We start from the raw sequence: 14,139 nt of genomic DNA, 5'->3' as shown, positions 1-14,139 counted from the left end.
GATGGAGTCCAGGTCAACAAAAGCGTAAGACCAGATCTAAAAAACACACGGAAGGAAAATGGTAGAGCAACTGCGAATGCAGGCATGACGTCCTGAGTCAATCTCCAAGACTGCACAGGAAGTCAACATAAATGGAAAGGTTGGGACGGAGAGGGGAAGGGAATAACAAATAGAATACAAAACAGAACATAAAACAAAATTAAACTAAAGTGGAGCACAGAACTCAGGCTATGAAGTTAGGCATATGGCTTGAATTCTGGCGCTAGCATTTATGACAACGGCAGTCTGACCACATTAGACTTTCTAGGCCTCTGTCCCCTTGTGAGATCACATGGTGGGAGCAGTCGAAATGTCCCCATCTCAGGGTGACTGGAGGCGGGAACAGAATGTAGGTAAAGGGTTGATTACGGTTGATTACAGTGCCCATCCCAAAGGAAGCGCTGGAAGCACAAGGTGTATTTTCAGCTTTTAGCCCATAGCTATGGAAAGTTATATAAGCATTACTCTTTCAGGGCCTACCTGAGGCTCATTCTTTCACAAGAATTCCCTGATGGCTAGACTCTAAAATTTCTCTCACTGCACCTTTCACAACTGGTAAGATTGCTAAGTTTACCACAATTATGGTGGCATGCCTTCATATGCAGATGTAGTACTGGTATCTACTAGTCCATGTATAACTTCTATCTCAACTGCTTTTTTTTTTTTTTTGGCTAGTCCTGGGGGCTTGAACTCAGGACCCGGGCACTGTCCCTGAGTTTCTTTTGCTGAACTTCTTTTAGCATTTTACCACTTGAGTCACAGCACCACTCTGGTTTTTTCTGTTAATATGATACTGAAAAATCAAACCCAGAGTTTATTGTATGCTAGGCAAGCACTCTACCAAATTCCCAGCCCTGCTGTCTTTTTTTCTGAAATAGAATTAGGGGAAATTAAATTAATTTCAACATTATACATACCTACTTTAAAAAAAACACACAATATTAAAAGCTAACGTCTTCTAGAAGCTGTCTACCAGAGATGAATTTCAGGCTGACAATCTACTGTGGTCTTGCCAAGTTTTGCCTTTGCATAAACGTAAGTTTTCTATTAAAATAGACTCATCCTGTACATGCTAATCTGTAACCTCTTTTTCTCTTCAACATCAGCCTATGTCAATACATATAAGATGATCTCATGTTCTTTTATACAGCTGTGCTGTTCCACTGCATGGCAATACCCCAAATCCCCTAATTGGTTCAATACAGATGGCTAGTTAGGTAGATTCCAATGAATTACTGTATTAGGGTAAGGTGTGTGTTCTGGCAACTCTCTAGTTATCCAGTGCACATGGCAAGTATCCAGTAAATTGTGTCATCTGGCATTTACCTCTGAGTCACTGACAATTACTGTCCCACAGTCCATCAAAAATAACTCCCAAAACTGCTGTGGAAAGCCAAGACAATGAGCAATATTCTTATTACTTGCCATGAGATAAAACTCAAGATTAAAAAAGACAAACTGTTCAAGATACTTTATTCCTGGCTCCTTGTCTATATTAATTATTTAATAATCCAGCAGTAGCACTCCTAGGTAGTCCAAGAAAACTGGAAACACGCTATCTACTCAAAAGCATGTTAAATGAACGTTCAGCAATATTACTCAGGATGCCAGTAGAAGTAACTCAAAGGTCAATCAACTGATCCACTGCCACAAAATAAACATGATAACTCCACACAATAAACACAATATTTCAGCACAGTAACACGAGACCTACATATAATAACACAGTAGTTACACAAAATTAACATGAGATCTCCACACAATGAGATGTCCACAAATAACATGAGGTCTCAAAACATACCTCCACATAGTAACATGAGACCCCCACACAATAAATGTGAAATGTCCACACATGGCAAAATTAGCAATGAAAAAGTGAATAACATGGATAAATCTCTATAATATGGCATTAAGAGAAACTGTACATTGTATGATTTCACTTACGTAAGGTGCTCGGGACAAGGAAACCCACTGGAGTGGTTGCTAGGGTGGACAAAGGGGTGGCAGAGAAATGAATGCTAGTAAGTTTCTTGAGAGACTAATGGAAATGGCTGAAATGAGATAATGATGATCATGTTGAAAACTTGGCACTATAGCTGGGAATAGGCAGCTAACATCTGTTATCCTCGCTACTCAGGAAACTAAGACCTGGAAGATTAAGGTTCTAAGCCAACCCCAAGAAAACAAAGTCCACCTTTCCAAAAAATCAGGAATCGTATTGCATGCAAACAAATAGCTTTTTAATAAGTCTGAAGAATACCTTCAGTGATAAAGGCCTGTAAAAGCAGCACAAGACAATGAAGCAGGAAGACCTTCATGTTCAAGGGTAAGATATGCATCAATGTAGCCTTAGGGTCATAATTAGATCTGCAGAAAAGCTGCCCTTCTCTTCAGCTGAAACTGCCTATGCCCGGTCACACAGGAAACCCTTGTGCCTCACTGCTTGCTGTGTCACCTTAGATGTATGGGAAAAAGAGGTGAGAATTACTAGGCTGGGTGCATATGGGTGAATTTCAGTGCTTGGGGGGGGGGGGGCCTTGCTTTCTGGTTGGAGGTAAGGAAGCAAGGTCCCCAGGGGACTTTCTCAGATGAATCAGTGCTACAGCCTCCCCCGCCAGCCTTACCAACACCCACCTTGCCACTAAGCAACTAGCTCTGCCTTGCCCACCCCCATGCTTCTACCATCCTGGGAGCATCCAGCCCTCGAGCCATCTAAAGGCCTGTAGAATCATTTGACACAGACACACAAGGCTTCCCCCACAGCCATCTGCCAATGTGGATAATTTTCTATGACCCTCAAATGATATTATAAATATCCAAGGGATCCCTGTCAGGAAGGTTCCCTCGCCCCTAGCACAATTTCTATCTCTGGCCTCACTATGGTGGGCCCACCCCAATGTGAAACTAGGAGCCCCTCCCCAGGCTCCTCTAGCTCTGCCAGAAGCCCAGAACCGCCGTGAGCTAGACACAGAAGACCAATAGGATGGCTCAACTCGAGGCTTCCTATGTAAGTGTCCTCACTAAACAGAAAGGAAAATCCCTGAGATAAAGCAATGTGTTTTCCCTGTGTTCTCAACATGGTAAACAGCAGTTCCTCCAAAAGCACATGTGATCACCATTGACAGAAAGAGGGGCCAAGAATCAGCTCAGTCCAAACTCTCCCCTAAGGCTATGTGGGCAACACCAGTTAAGTTATATGTGGCTACTGTACAGATGAAGGCTAAAGGTGTGGAGGTTATCAGTGAAAATGTGACAAGGCTGTAACCATCATGCCTGGCGTCGTCCTGACCCAAGAAACTCAGAGAAAGGTGGCCAAGAGGCACATTTCCTTCTTTCCCAAGCTCCAACAATGGCCCCAGTAGAACAAGCTATGCCTACAAATGTGTCAGCTGCTTCCATTTCAGATTTCAGAACTGTGCACGGAGCAGGCATATTTGCTTGTTTGAAAATTTAATTGATTAAATAGTGCTGCTATTTCCCAGACTGAGATGAGAATGTAGAAAATGGTTTTTTTGTTTGTTTGTTTCTATTTTCTCCCATGATGAACATGACTGTAGAGTAAACCAACCCTGTCTTTCAGGTCAGAGCTATAAAACTAAAGCTCCCCAGCAACTTCTGGAGATGAATCATTCCAGATAAACAAGTTTTCCATATTATCCCGGATCTAGGTTTAAAACTTTAAAACTGTGGATGTATATCATTCTAAAACTCTATTTGTAGAATAAAGTGTCCTGGGATTCACTCTTTCAGAACTTGGAATGCCTACATACATAGTGATATATTTAAAAGATGCAACCCAAGTCCAAACTGAAGACCCAAGTCCAAAATTCATGCATAGTTCATATCCACTTTACACATTTTTATTTTTTATATTTATTTTAATAACCGTAGGTAATCTCTATTGATACTTATGCTGTACCCACCCCTTTCCTAAGTGTTCTATTCATATTCTATTTCCTGTATTCTCAACTCAATTGCTTATATTATTAACCACATTATTGGTGAGGGAACTGCAGCCCCAAGATGTTAAGTGATATGCTGAAGAGGTTCTATTAGGCAGAGCTGAGACATGGGCAGTCAGGCTGTAGGGCAAAGTATGACCCTAACCTCTCTGGCCCAGTCCTTTCAACATCCCTAACATGGCCAGCTCACAGTGGCCTCTTACTATGTGTGACTGCAAAACAAACTCTTCAAGCAATGTGCACATCAACACACTCTAACAGAACTTGCTGTGGTCGTCAAAATAATTACCTATCTGTACTGCTCAAGTTTAAGTCATTTATACCAATGAGCAGCCAAGCAGGGCCCACCACTCGCTGTGTCAGGTTAGCACAGGTTAGTCAAAAACTTAACGAATCTGAGAACTAACCAATGGTCAGTTCCTACTTAAAACAGGCACCAGAATAACATAACTGAATACTGGGTCACCTCCACACAGTTCTACAGGTTGCTCCAAATGCATTTCCAATATTAGGAAGAAAAAACATGCCACTGCTGGCCAGGGTAGAGGAAACCTGTGAGATGGAATGGGAACTTACCAAAATGACACTATTCATTGGTGAGCCAAGTGTGCCCAATACTATGAAAAGTGTGCCACAGCCGGATTCAAACACTAAGTACGACCACCGATCTCAAAAGAAGACACGTGTAGGTCAGGAGTGTGGCCTAGTGGTAGAATGCTTGCCTAGAATGTATGAAGACCCACGTTCAATTCCTTAGTACCACATACACAGAAAAAGCCAAAAATAGAGCTGTGGCTCAAGTGGTAGAGCTCTAGCCTTGAGAAAGTCCAAGGATACTGTTCAGGCCCTGAGTTCAAGCCCCAGGACTGGCAAAAAAAAAAAAATCTATAAAGTGCATCTGTGCATATATGATGACTGTATCATCAAATCTGAAAAAGTAACAACAACAACTCTCAAGCCCAGAGTACCAGACATGAAGACATGGGCCAATCTGACAAGCAGGTATGACCTCTTCCTCAACCCCTGGTCAGCCTGGGAGAGGCTAAAGGGCCTCAGATATGAAAGCCACCCTGCCCCATGCCAGACAAAGATTCTAATAAATGAATTTTCTCCTTATCTACCTTGGTTCCACTAAGTAGATGCCAAATCCAAATTTAAACTTGAACCTGGTTTTACCTCACATAAGAAACAGTCAAGCATCAGTGGCTCTCACCTGAAATCCTAGCTTTGCTAGAGATTGAGATCTGAGGATCTCAGAGCACAGACAAATCAGAAAGTCCCTCATCTTTAATTAGTCAGCAAAAAGCCAGAAGTGGATCAGCCCAAATGACAGAGCACTGGCAGATAGATAGATAGATAGATAGATAGATAGATAGATAGATAGATAGATAGATAGATAGATAGATGGTGGTCAAGATATCAAGATGTGATATAGAACACAACTTCGGCCCCACCCCTCAGTGTGCACGCTGGAAGAAGGCTCTCCCCTTATTGACAGTTAATGAGTAGGAACTTGAATTCCATGCACATTTCCAGTCTCTGTCCTACTTGCCCACCAAGGGAACTGACACATTCATGAAGCAAGGGCAGCCCAAAGCAATAAAGCATCTTCTGTAAACCACCCAGCAAGTTACTGAGGACCCAGGCTCTCGCCCTCACTCAAGACTCTTGGAAGATTCTAGAAGTGCCATGTTGTAGTTTTCATAGACAAATTAGAGCCAAAACTGCTATTAAGAAAAAAAGAAAATCCCCCATTCCTTTCCACTTCAACATCCCTCTTCCAAACAGCAGTCACAAAATCTGCACCAACAAGCCATTCCCTGCCCATTGGGGTCAAAAGCTGATCCAGTACAAAGTCAGACTGTGAACTAAAACCACACTCTACACTGCCCAAGTGGAGGGTCTGAGAGTTCAATTCTGCTTCAAGTTCTAAGGAATTCTTCTCAGCCGGAAACCAGGCATTATGGAACAGGACCCGTGGTTTCCTACAGGACTCCAGGAACTGCAGGGAATGTGGCTGTTTATCCAAGGGTTGTACTTCCAGGTCAGAAGTCCTCAGATATCCCTGGAACCTCTAAACCCATGGCGGACTTTCACTGACTGTCAACCTGACTTCCTCTGGCACTGTGCAAAACTCACACCTACTGGCTGACCAGCAGGTCCTAGGCCATCCTCCACACAGAGGTGGGGGTCAGCAGGGGAGTGAATTCCCTCTCTATCCACTGTCCCAAAGGGGATACATTCTTCTCCCTTCCCAGGGGCCACACAAGTCTTCCTAACGATGCTAGGTCAAATAATATAGGTTTTCAAATTCCCTATTAAAAAAAAAAAGTTAACAGTTCCCTAGGAGCAAGTACATATACCTTTCCGACACAGATGACCTAAGGAACGACTTTAAACAATTCTCTGCCCTTGCACATTTCTGGAGCTTCATTTGGAAGTCTTCTTCCTATTTCATACTGTAGAAATGATCCCTGAAGCGGGGCGCAGTGGCTCACACCTGGAATCCTAGCTACTCAGGAGGCTGAGATCTGAGGTTCAAAGCCAGCTCAGGCACTAAAGTCCGTGAGACTCTTATCATCAATGAACCTCCAGAAAATTGGAAATGGCGCTGTGGCTCAAGGAGTAGGACGGTAGGCTTCAACTGAAGAGCTCAGGGACAGTGCCCAGGTCCAGAGTTCAAGTCCCATGACCGATGGAAAAAAGGAAGGGAGGGAGGGAGAGAGGGAGGGGAAGGGAAAGGGAAGGACCCCTGAAAGTATAGTCTTTCTTCTCCCTATTTCAAAGGCAGGGCGGTGGTAGCTCAGAGAAACAGTCATCCCCACCCCAGTGGTAAAACCATCACCCCATCCACCCAAAAGTATCACTGGGATCTCACTGAGGTTTGCTGCTTAACATCTTCAGAAACCACACAGCCAAATTCTCCTAACCTCTGCCAGGGTTCAGATCAATAAAGGCTTGCCAGTACTAAAAATAGCCTGGACATGCATGTGTATGTCTGTGCGTGCACACATACACACACACACACATACACATTGCCTCTTATGGAGAGTGTTTACACACACACACACACACACACACACACACACACACACACACACACACACACACCCAAATCCCCAGGATGAAATTCTGTCCCCATTCTTGCCCACTAATGTGCAAAGACATTAGTGGGTAAGGGCTTCTTTGGGAGGTAACAAGCCATAGGAGTAACAACCTCCCAAGTGGGATTACTGTCCTTATAAACAGGGCTCTGGAGGGCTTGGTGTGGAAGTGCAAGCCACTCAGAAGGCAGAGCTAGGCGGATCAACATTTGAGACAAGGCCAGACAGTGAGCTCAAGACTCTTATCTAAATTAAAAATAACAACAAAAACCCCAACCCTCTCCCCCCCCAAAAAAAAAAAATTCTAAGAGAAAAAGGGCCTGGTTAAACTGATAAAGCCCAAGTTCAATCCCAGTACTGAGAGCAGGAGAGGGGGCGGGGGGGGGGGGCATACAAGCACACAGAGACACACACAAAACACATCTTGGATATTAATCTTTCTCTTCCCCGTTCTCTTCCTTCCATCTCTCTGGTCCAAGAGGATGCAAAGAAAAGATAACCATCAAGAGCCAGGATGTAAATGTTCCCCAATATTGAAGCTGTCAGGGCCTTATCTTGGACCTGTACAAACTCCAGATGCAGGAGAAATAAATGTTGATTACTTACTTAACCCAGTCTATGGAAATTGTTTAATATTCACCCTCGCAGACTGCCCTTAAGAAGTAACACATGTGCAAGAGTGCATGCTGTGCCTGGCAAGATCTCCAGGAGAGACCAACACTCTTCTCTGAATCCTGACAGCCCAGCCCGTTAAATCTCAATTTAATAAACCATCTCTTCACCAACAGCAATGGCTTGGATAGAGACCCAAGAATCTGAGGTTGCACCTGCTACTCATGTCAAGCTTAAGACCTGACTCCTACCCAGCTTTAAGCTCACACACAGCGACTTCTTTGAGGGTGAGGACCCTACCTTTTTCATCGCTGCATTCCCACATCTCAACACAAGCACACAGCAGGTACTCAGACACTCAATAAACAGATGCCAAATAAAACAAGCGTAGAGCTCTGAAGAAAAGAGATATCAATTTCAAGACTTCCACATACAGACAGGTATTCAAAGAGAGTCTAGACTTCAGGGCACTGGTGTGGATAAGAGATGGTCCCAGTTTTGCAACAAACAAACAAACAAAAACTCACTCTACTATCTTGGGCAAACTCTCCCAAACTCTGAGGGGGACCAACTTTCCTCTTCTGTAAGCTCAGTTGAGGGCCTCTCAGGTTTTTCTCTGCAGATGTGACCTTGAGCTAAGACCACAACACTAACTTGGTAAGGGCAGGGAACTCAGAACCATCCAAAGCCCCTATCTTGGACATACACTGCAGGGTAACAGCAGGCAGTAACTTCAGTGGTAGGTAAGGCTCCATCCATTCGCCTCAGTTTACTTCTGGATCATTTCCTGTAGTCTCTTTGTTGCAGATATAAATTTCAATGGTTATGCCAGGCAGAAAAGCCTCTAAGTAGAACCACAGGCCCCAGACATTACTTCCAGGTAATAAACAGATTTCACTCAGATACAAAAAAGAAAAGCAACCTGGGTCTGCATTCCACAGACTCCTCACGCATGGAAGCATCAGACCTGGCTCTAAGTATGAGCCAGACACTGCTGACTGCTTACTTTGGCTCAGACTCTTAATGCGGAGTGGATGGTGGCTCGCTGGCCACGGCACCCTCCATAAACCATCTCAGGTACAGTAAGGCATTTCTCAGAGGCAAAACGCAGCCAATGCCTCCACACAAATGACAAAGACAGCAGGAGACAATGTAGTTTGGGTGGAGAGCCACCGAGCACCACTATTCTAAGCCAGAACTCCCAGAAACTCACCAGGGGTCCCAGTGGCCCCAGAGCCCTCTAAACCCAATTCCTATGCTAGAAAGTAAGGAAAGCCACGAGAAACTTATACCATCCAGAAGAACCCCTTTCAAAGCTCATTAAGGCACATAATGAATTCTCAACATGAATCAACTGTGTATAAGTTAGGTCTGGCTCTCCCCTATCCCAGGGCACTTGAGATAGTGCAGGTAAATCAAGGCAAAGTAATCGAGTGTAAAAAAGATAAAGGACTACTCCTGAAATAAGACAGGCTGTTCAGGAACTACGTCAGGTTTACTATTTTCTTTTTTCCCCCTCCTCCTTCCTTTAACCATTAGGTACCAATGGATACCAGATACACAGCACTGGACAAAGAGGTTCAGAGATAGGATCGGCAAAGTTCCCCCACCCAAGCCTGGCTAATAGCACTCAGGCTGATTAGAAAGCACTTCTGTCATTTGGGAACCTTAATCCGCTCTTATCAAACCTCTGGCTTCATCACTTATCAGGGTAGGAATGCAAGGTACATCAGCTAGGCCATAGAGTGATTTCTGGGGCCTCTGCCTGTGAAGAAGCAGATCAAAAAAGAGTTCGTGCCTGCCAGAGCGAAACTCTCACCATAGCAACACATGGTATTCTACAAACAGTCAGGGCGAAGGCGCTCTGTTGGGACCAGTGTGGATACTGCCACTGAGAAATGAGCCACTCTGGGTGCACACAACAGCAAGCAAGAGAAGTTCCACCTATTTAGCTTGCAGGGCAGTCTCCACTTCTCCACAAAGCTGCCAGAGGCAGCACCTAGACCTGCTGGGTACCCATGCGTCCTAATCAGATGGCTGTCCGATGCTCTGCAGGGGGCAGCTGTACCAGAGATCCCTGGGGAGGCAGAGGGCCAGGACCGTCCCCTATATGGGAGAATAGATGGCTAGTTCTAGAGAACACGCCATCTTACAATGAAATGCAACCAGAGCCAATGAATGTCTTTCCAAGTCTATCACAAGTTAGTCACAGAAAAGCAACTTACATCGGCATGTATATGTCCATTCCACTGACATTCTTTTTCTATTAACACAATAGAAAAACAAAATTTTAGTACTTGGGATTGAACTCGGAACTTCATGCTTGCTTGGCAGAAACTCTACTGCTAAGCCATACTCCACCCACCCTAGCCCTTTTTATGTCCTACTTTGAAGATAGGGCCTCTCTGTTTTTTTGCCCAAGAGCCTTCCTTAGACTGTGACCCTCCTTATTTCCAGGCTCTCACACTGCTGGATCTCAGGCAGGAAGCCCCAGCAGGCTTCCCATGGAGAATCCCCTATCTCTGCCCCCCACCCCCCGCCCCAAGGAGCCAGTGTGGGCCACCATTCCCATTGGAAGCACAATCAACCATTCTGCAATCTAACATTAAGAGACAGGACCAAGCTATGAACCAGTGGCTCACACCTGTAATCCTAGCTACTCAGGAGGCTGAGATCTGAGGAGCGTGGTTCCAAACCAACCTGGGGAAGAAAAGTCTGTGAGACTCTCATCTCTGATAAACCAAGCAAAAGAACTGGAAGTAGAGCTATGGCTCAAGTGGTAAAGTGCCAGTCTTAAGTGGAGAAAGCTAAGGGACAGCATCTACATCTTGGGTTCCAGGCCTAGTTCTAGGACAATGGGAACAGGCCAATTTCACATTAGGGCACCCACAAGCCCTGTGTACCAACCGCTGTGACCTAACGATGCGCTTGCATTGTACGTGCTGCAAACATTTTATTCAGGTGAGTCAATCGTAGTCAGGATGAGGAAAAAGGCAGTTCCTGGACAAAAGAAAAACAGCCAACCTGGCCCCAAAATCAGCCACAACCCTCTCCTATCCACTCCCTACTGGGTCCTAAATCCTTAAGTCATCACAGAATAGAAATCAGACCTACAACTGATAGGCTCAGAATCTTAGTGACATTTCTCTGCAGCTGCAGAAATTGGAGAAAGAAAAGCAAAAATCAAAACAAAACAAAAAAATTCTGTCTCAAAATGACATTTTAAAGGTAGTGTATAAATTGCTTCCTCTTTCTTCCAGGCATCCTCTTTTGCTCATTCTCTATTGGCTAGTGAAAAGAATATTCTCTTCCCCAGCATGTTTCAGTTGGAAACGTGGCACAGGACCCTGGAAGGCAAAAGGGAGAGGGAAGAGGAAGGCGACGTTCCAGTGTGACATGTACATACCACCCCAGCTCACCCACACCTGAAGACCAGCAGGCCACAGTCCACCCAAGGAAAGACTAGAGGCCCATGTGCCACCTCTTCCAAAAGCAGAAAGAGAAGCTGGAAAAGGAGGGAGGAAATAAAGTTCCACATTCCTGACATTTTTTTGCCAAGTGCTGTGGCTGAACAGTACAGCTCTATTCCAAATACCCCTAGGATGAGGAGAAAGCCAGGCTGGGGGAAGAACCTGCCTACGCCCAAAACTAAACCAAAAGTGTGTATGTGCGTGAGTGTGAGTGTTAAGGCCAGACAGCCTTTCATGTGCATTCATTCCCAAGAGGAAGCGATTCCAAGGGAAGGAATTTGGAGTCAACATCTCCTAGACAGAGAACTAAAGCCCGGGAGGTCCTAAGAGGGAAATGAAAGCCCTGTGAAGGTCTGCAGAGGTGACCAGTAAGACAAGGCTCAGATGGCCCTGAAGGGCTTCGGGGAGATGGGGCTCAGCTGACTGGCAGAGGCTGGGCAGGGGACCCCAGAGGGAGGACTGGTCAGGAGGACTGCTCTGTATGGGAAGAATCATAATGTGTTTTCCACACCCAGCTTTTGAATAAAGGGACTCTAGCCTGACCCAAGACAGAGGCTCAGGTGCTGGATTCTTTTTTTTCCCCCCTATTTCTGTCCTCACTTCTAGGAAACCCTATGTCAGGTTCTGGACTGACCTTTCCACTGCACACACATACCCACCACACACCTCCAGGGGGAACCTGGAAGACTATAATATCTAGTCAGTCCTCTCCCCACTCCAGCCTCTTAACCTCCCCCACTGTTTTCTGCTGTCTTTGGCGAGGTAGCAAAGTTCCATGCCCACACCTCCCCACAAAGAGTATCTCTAAAGGAATAGAAGGACTACTATGCACCCAGCACTAGCAGGAGTTCTTCACAGTGGAGATGTGAGACAAAGCCTTCTTCCTGCCAGACCTTACAGAGCGACCACTTGGCAAGGCAGGAGATGCTAGCCCTGAAGTCTCAGAGAGAGAAGTGATATGACAACAGAGGAGGCGATGACACCACCAACCAGGCCCTTTCCTCTTTGCCCATCCCTAACAGGGAGGGACAGCGGTTCTTTTTTCTCACTCTGCTCCTTTTTCTTTTTCTTTATGTATATATATATTATATATATAATATATATATGTATATATATTTTGCTGGCCATGAGGACACTGCCTGAGCACTGTCCTTGGATTTTCTCAAGGCTAGAGCTCTACCACTTGAGCCACAGCACCACTTCTGGCTTTTTTTTTTCTATGTATGTTGTACCCAGGAATCGAACCCAGGTCTTCATGCATGGTAGGCAAGCACTCTACCACTAGGCCAACTCCCAGCCCACTCTACTCCTTTTTCTTCCCTCCTAGCACACTTCAGCTACCGTAGGTTGGCAGGGTTCAAGCTCAGGGCTTCCTCAAAAAAGCAGAAAAGGAAGGAGACAAGGAACTCAATTGCTAGGCCGCTCTCTTGGCACCAAAATAAAGCAGGTATAGCCGGAAACTTGTAACACATACAAGACAACGGACAGCCACAGGGCAGGCGAGAAACTTGGCCACTTGCAGGCTGTGGCTGAACCTGCATCTCTGCAGCCATATCCCCGGAGGAGGAGGCCCCCACTGGAAGGCCTCTTCGCGTGGGGGCTGCAAATCGACGTGGAGGTCCAGACCCACGAACCTAACCGCGGGTTCCAGGAGCACCAGATGGGCGCTCACGCCGGCCTGCTGCGGAGGTGACCACCACTCTGTGAGGAACGCGGTTTTGCCCCGTTCTTCGCGGACGGGGAAACTGAGGCCTGCGGTCCGTCTTCCCTGTCTGGGAGGTGGAGAGGCGAGCGCGGCCCCTGAGGGCAGGCCTGGACCTGGCCCCGACCCCGCGCCCTCAGCGGCCCCCGAACGGGGACGGGGAGCCCAGGAGGCGGGGGGGACACGGCGCCACCTCCAACCCCACCCACCCCGCTTTGCAACACCTCCCGGAGGACGCGGAGAGGCGACTCCACCGCGGGAGAGGCCGGGGCGGCCGGGGCGCCTCGACCTCCCCCCGGAGACGCCCCGCCCCGGCCGGGCCCGCGGCTGCCGTCCGCGCCCGCCCACGTGGAGCGCCCCGCACGGCGCGGGGAGGGGCGGCCCCGGGCCACGCGAGGGCGGTGGCGGCGGCGGCGGCGGCCCGGCTTCCTCCCGCCCGCGCGCCCGGGAGGCGGGGGCCCCGCGCGGAGGCGCCGTCCGGGGAGGAAGCCCCGCGAGGGGGCCCGGTTCGGGGCCAGCCTGGGGCGGGAGCCGCAGGCTGAGAGAGGCGCGGCGCGGCGCGGGCGCCGCCGGGCACCGTGCACAAAGCCGGCGCCGCCCCCCTCCCCGGGCTCACCTCGAACATCAGCCCGATGAGGACGCAGAGCACCAGGCAGAAGCCGATGTCCGCGTGGTTGTGGATGACGAACTCCTGGCTGAAGAGCGGGTAACTTTTCGTCCTCCTCCGGAAAGCCATGGCAGCGGGCGCGCGCGGCCGGCGGGGCCCCCGCACCCGCGCTTCCCCGCCGCAGGGCAAACTTCGCCGGCCCCGGCCCCGGCCCCGTCCGTCCGCCCGCCCGCCGGCCCGCCGCCCGCTCGCCCCGCCGCGCGCCCGCCCAGCGCCGAACAACTTCTGCGCCCCGCCCCCTTCCTCCGCCCGCCTCCGCCCCGCCGCCCGGAACCGCCCTCGGCCACAGCCTCCGCCTCGGCCGCGGCCCGCACTCGGCGCGCAGGCTCGCCCGGCCCCGCCTCCTCCTCAGCCCCGGAACGCGCCCGACGCGGAAGGCCCCGCCGGCCCCGCCCCCGCGGCCCGCCAGGTCCCGCCCCCTCCTCCTCAGCCCGGGCCCGCACTGGCCGCTCCAGGCCCGCCGGGCCCCGCCCCCTCACGGCCCCGCCCCCTTCTCCCCGGCCGCGGCCGGCCCTCGACGCGCTGACTGGTCGGGTCCCGCCCCCTCCTCAGCCGCGTCACGCGCTCCGCGCGCCAGGCCCGC

The 14,139-nt window shown here is 48.6% G+C and overlaps 1 protein-coding gene across 1 annotated transcript in view; it reads right to left on the bottom strand.

Moving 5' to 3' along the window:
- Tram2 (translocation associated membrane protein 2) overlaps positions 1 to 13,703 on the bottom strand; it is a 49,611-nt gene extending 35,908 nt beyond the window's left edge. Inside the window, exon 1 of the mRNA XM_090355495.1 lies at positions 13,506 to 13,703. Within this exon, the coding sequence (XP_090211621.1) occupies positions 13,506 to 13,625 (120 nt within the window). The 5' untranslated portion in view covers positions 13,626 to 13,703. The remainder of the gene's footprint in view (positions 1 to 13,505) is intronic.
- Between the last annotated feature and the right edge of the window lie 436 nt (positions 13,704 to 14,139).

Source organism: Megascapheus bottae, chromosome 22 (genome assembly GCF_031878675.1).
Source record: "Megascapheus bottae isolate mThoBot1 chromosome 22, mThoBot2.hap1, whole genome shotgun sequence".
Lineage (NCBI taxonomy): Eukaryota > Metazoa > Chordata > Mammalia > Rodentia > Geomyidae > Megascapheus > Megascapheus bottae.
The sequence above is the reverse complement of the archived record's forward strand: the minus strand, read 5'-3'. Positions and strand labels throughout refer to the sequence as shown.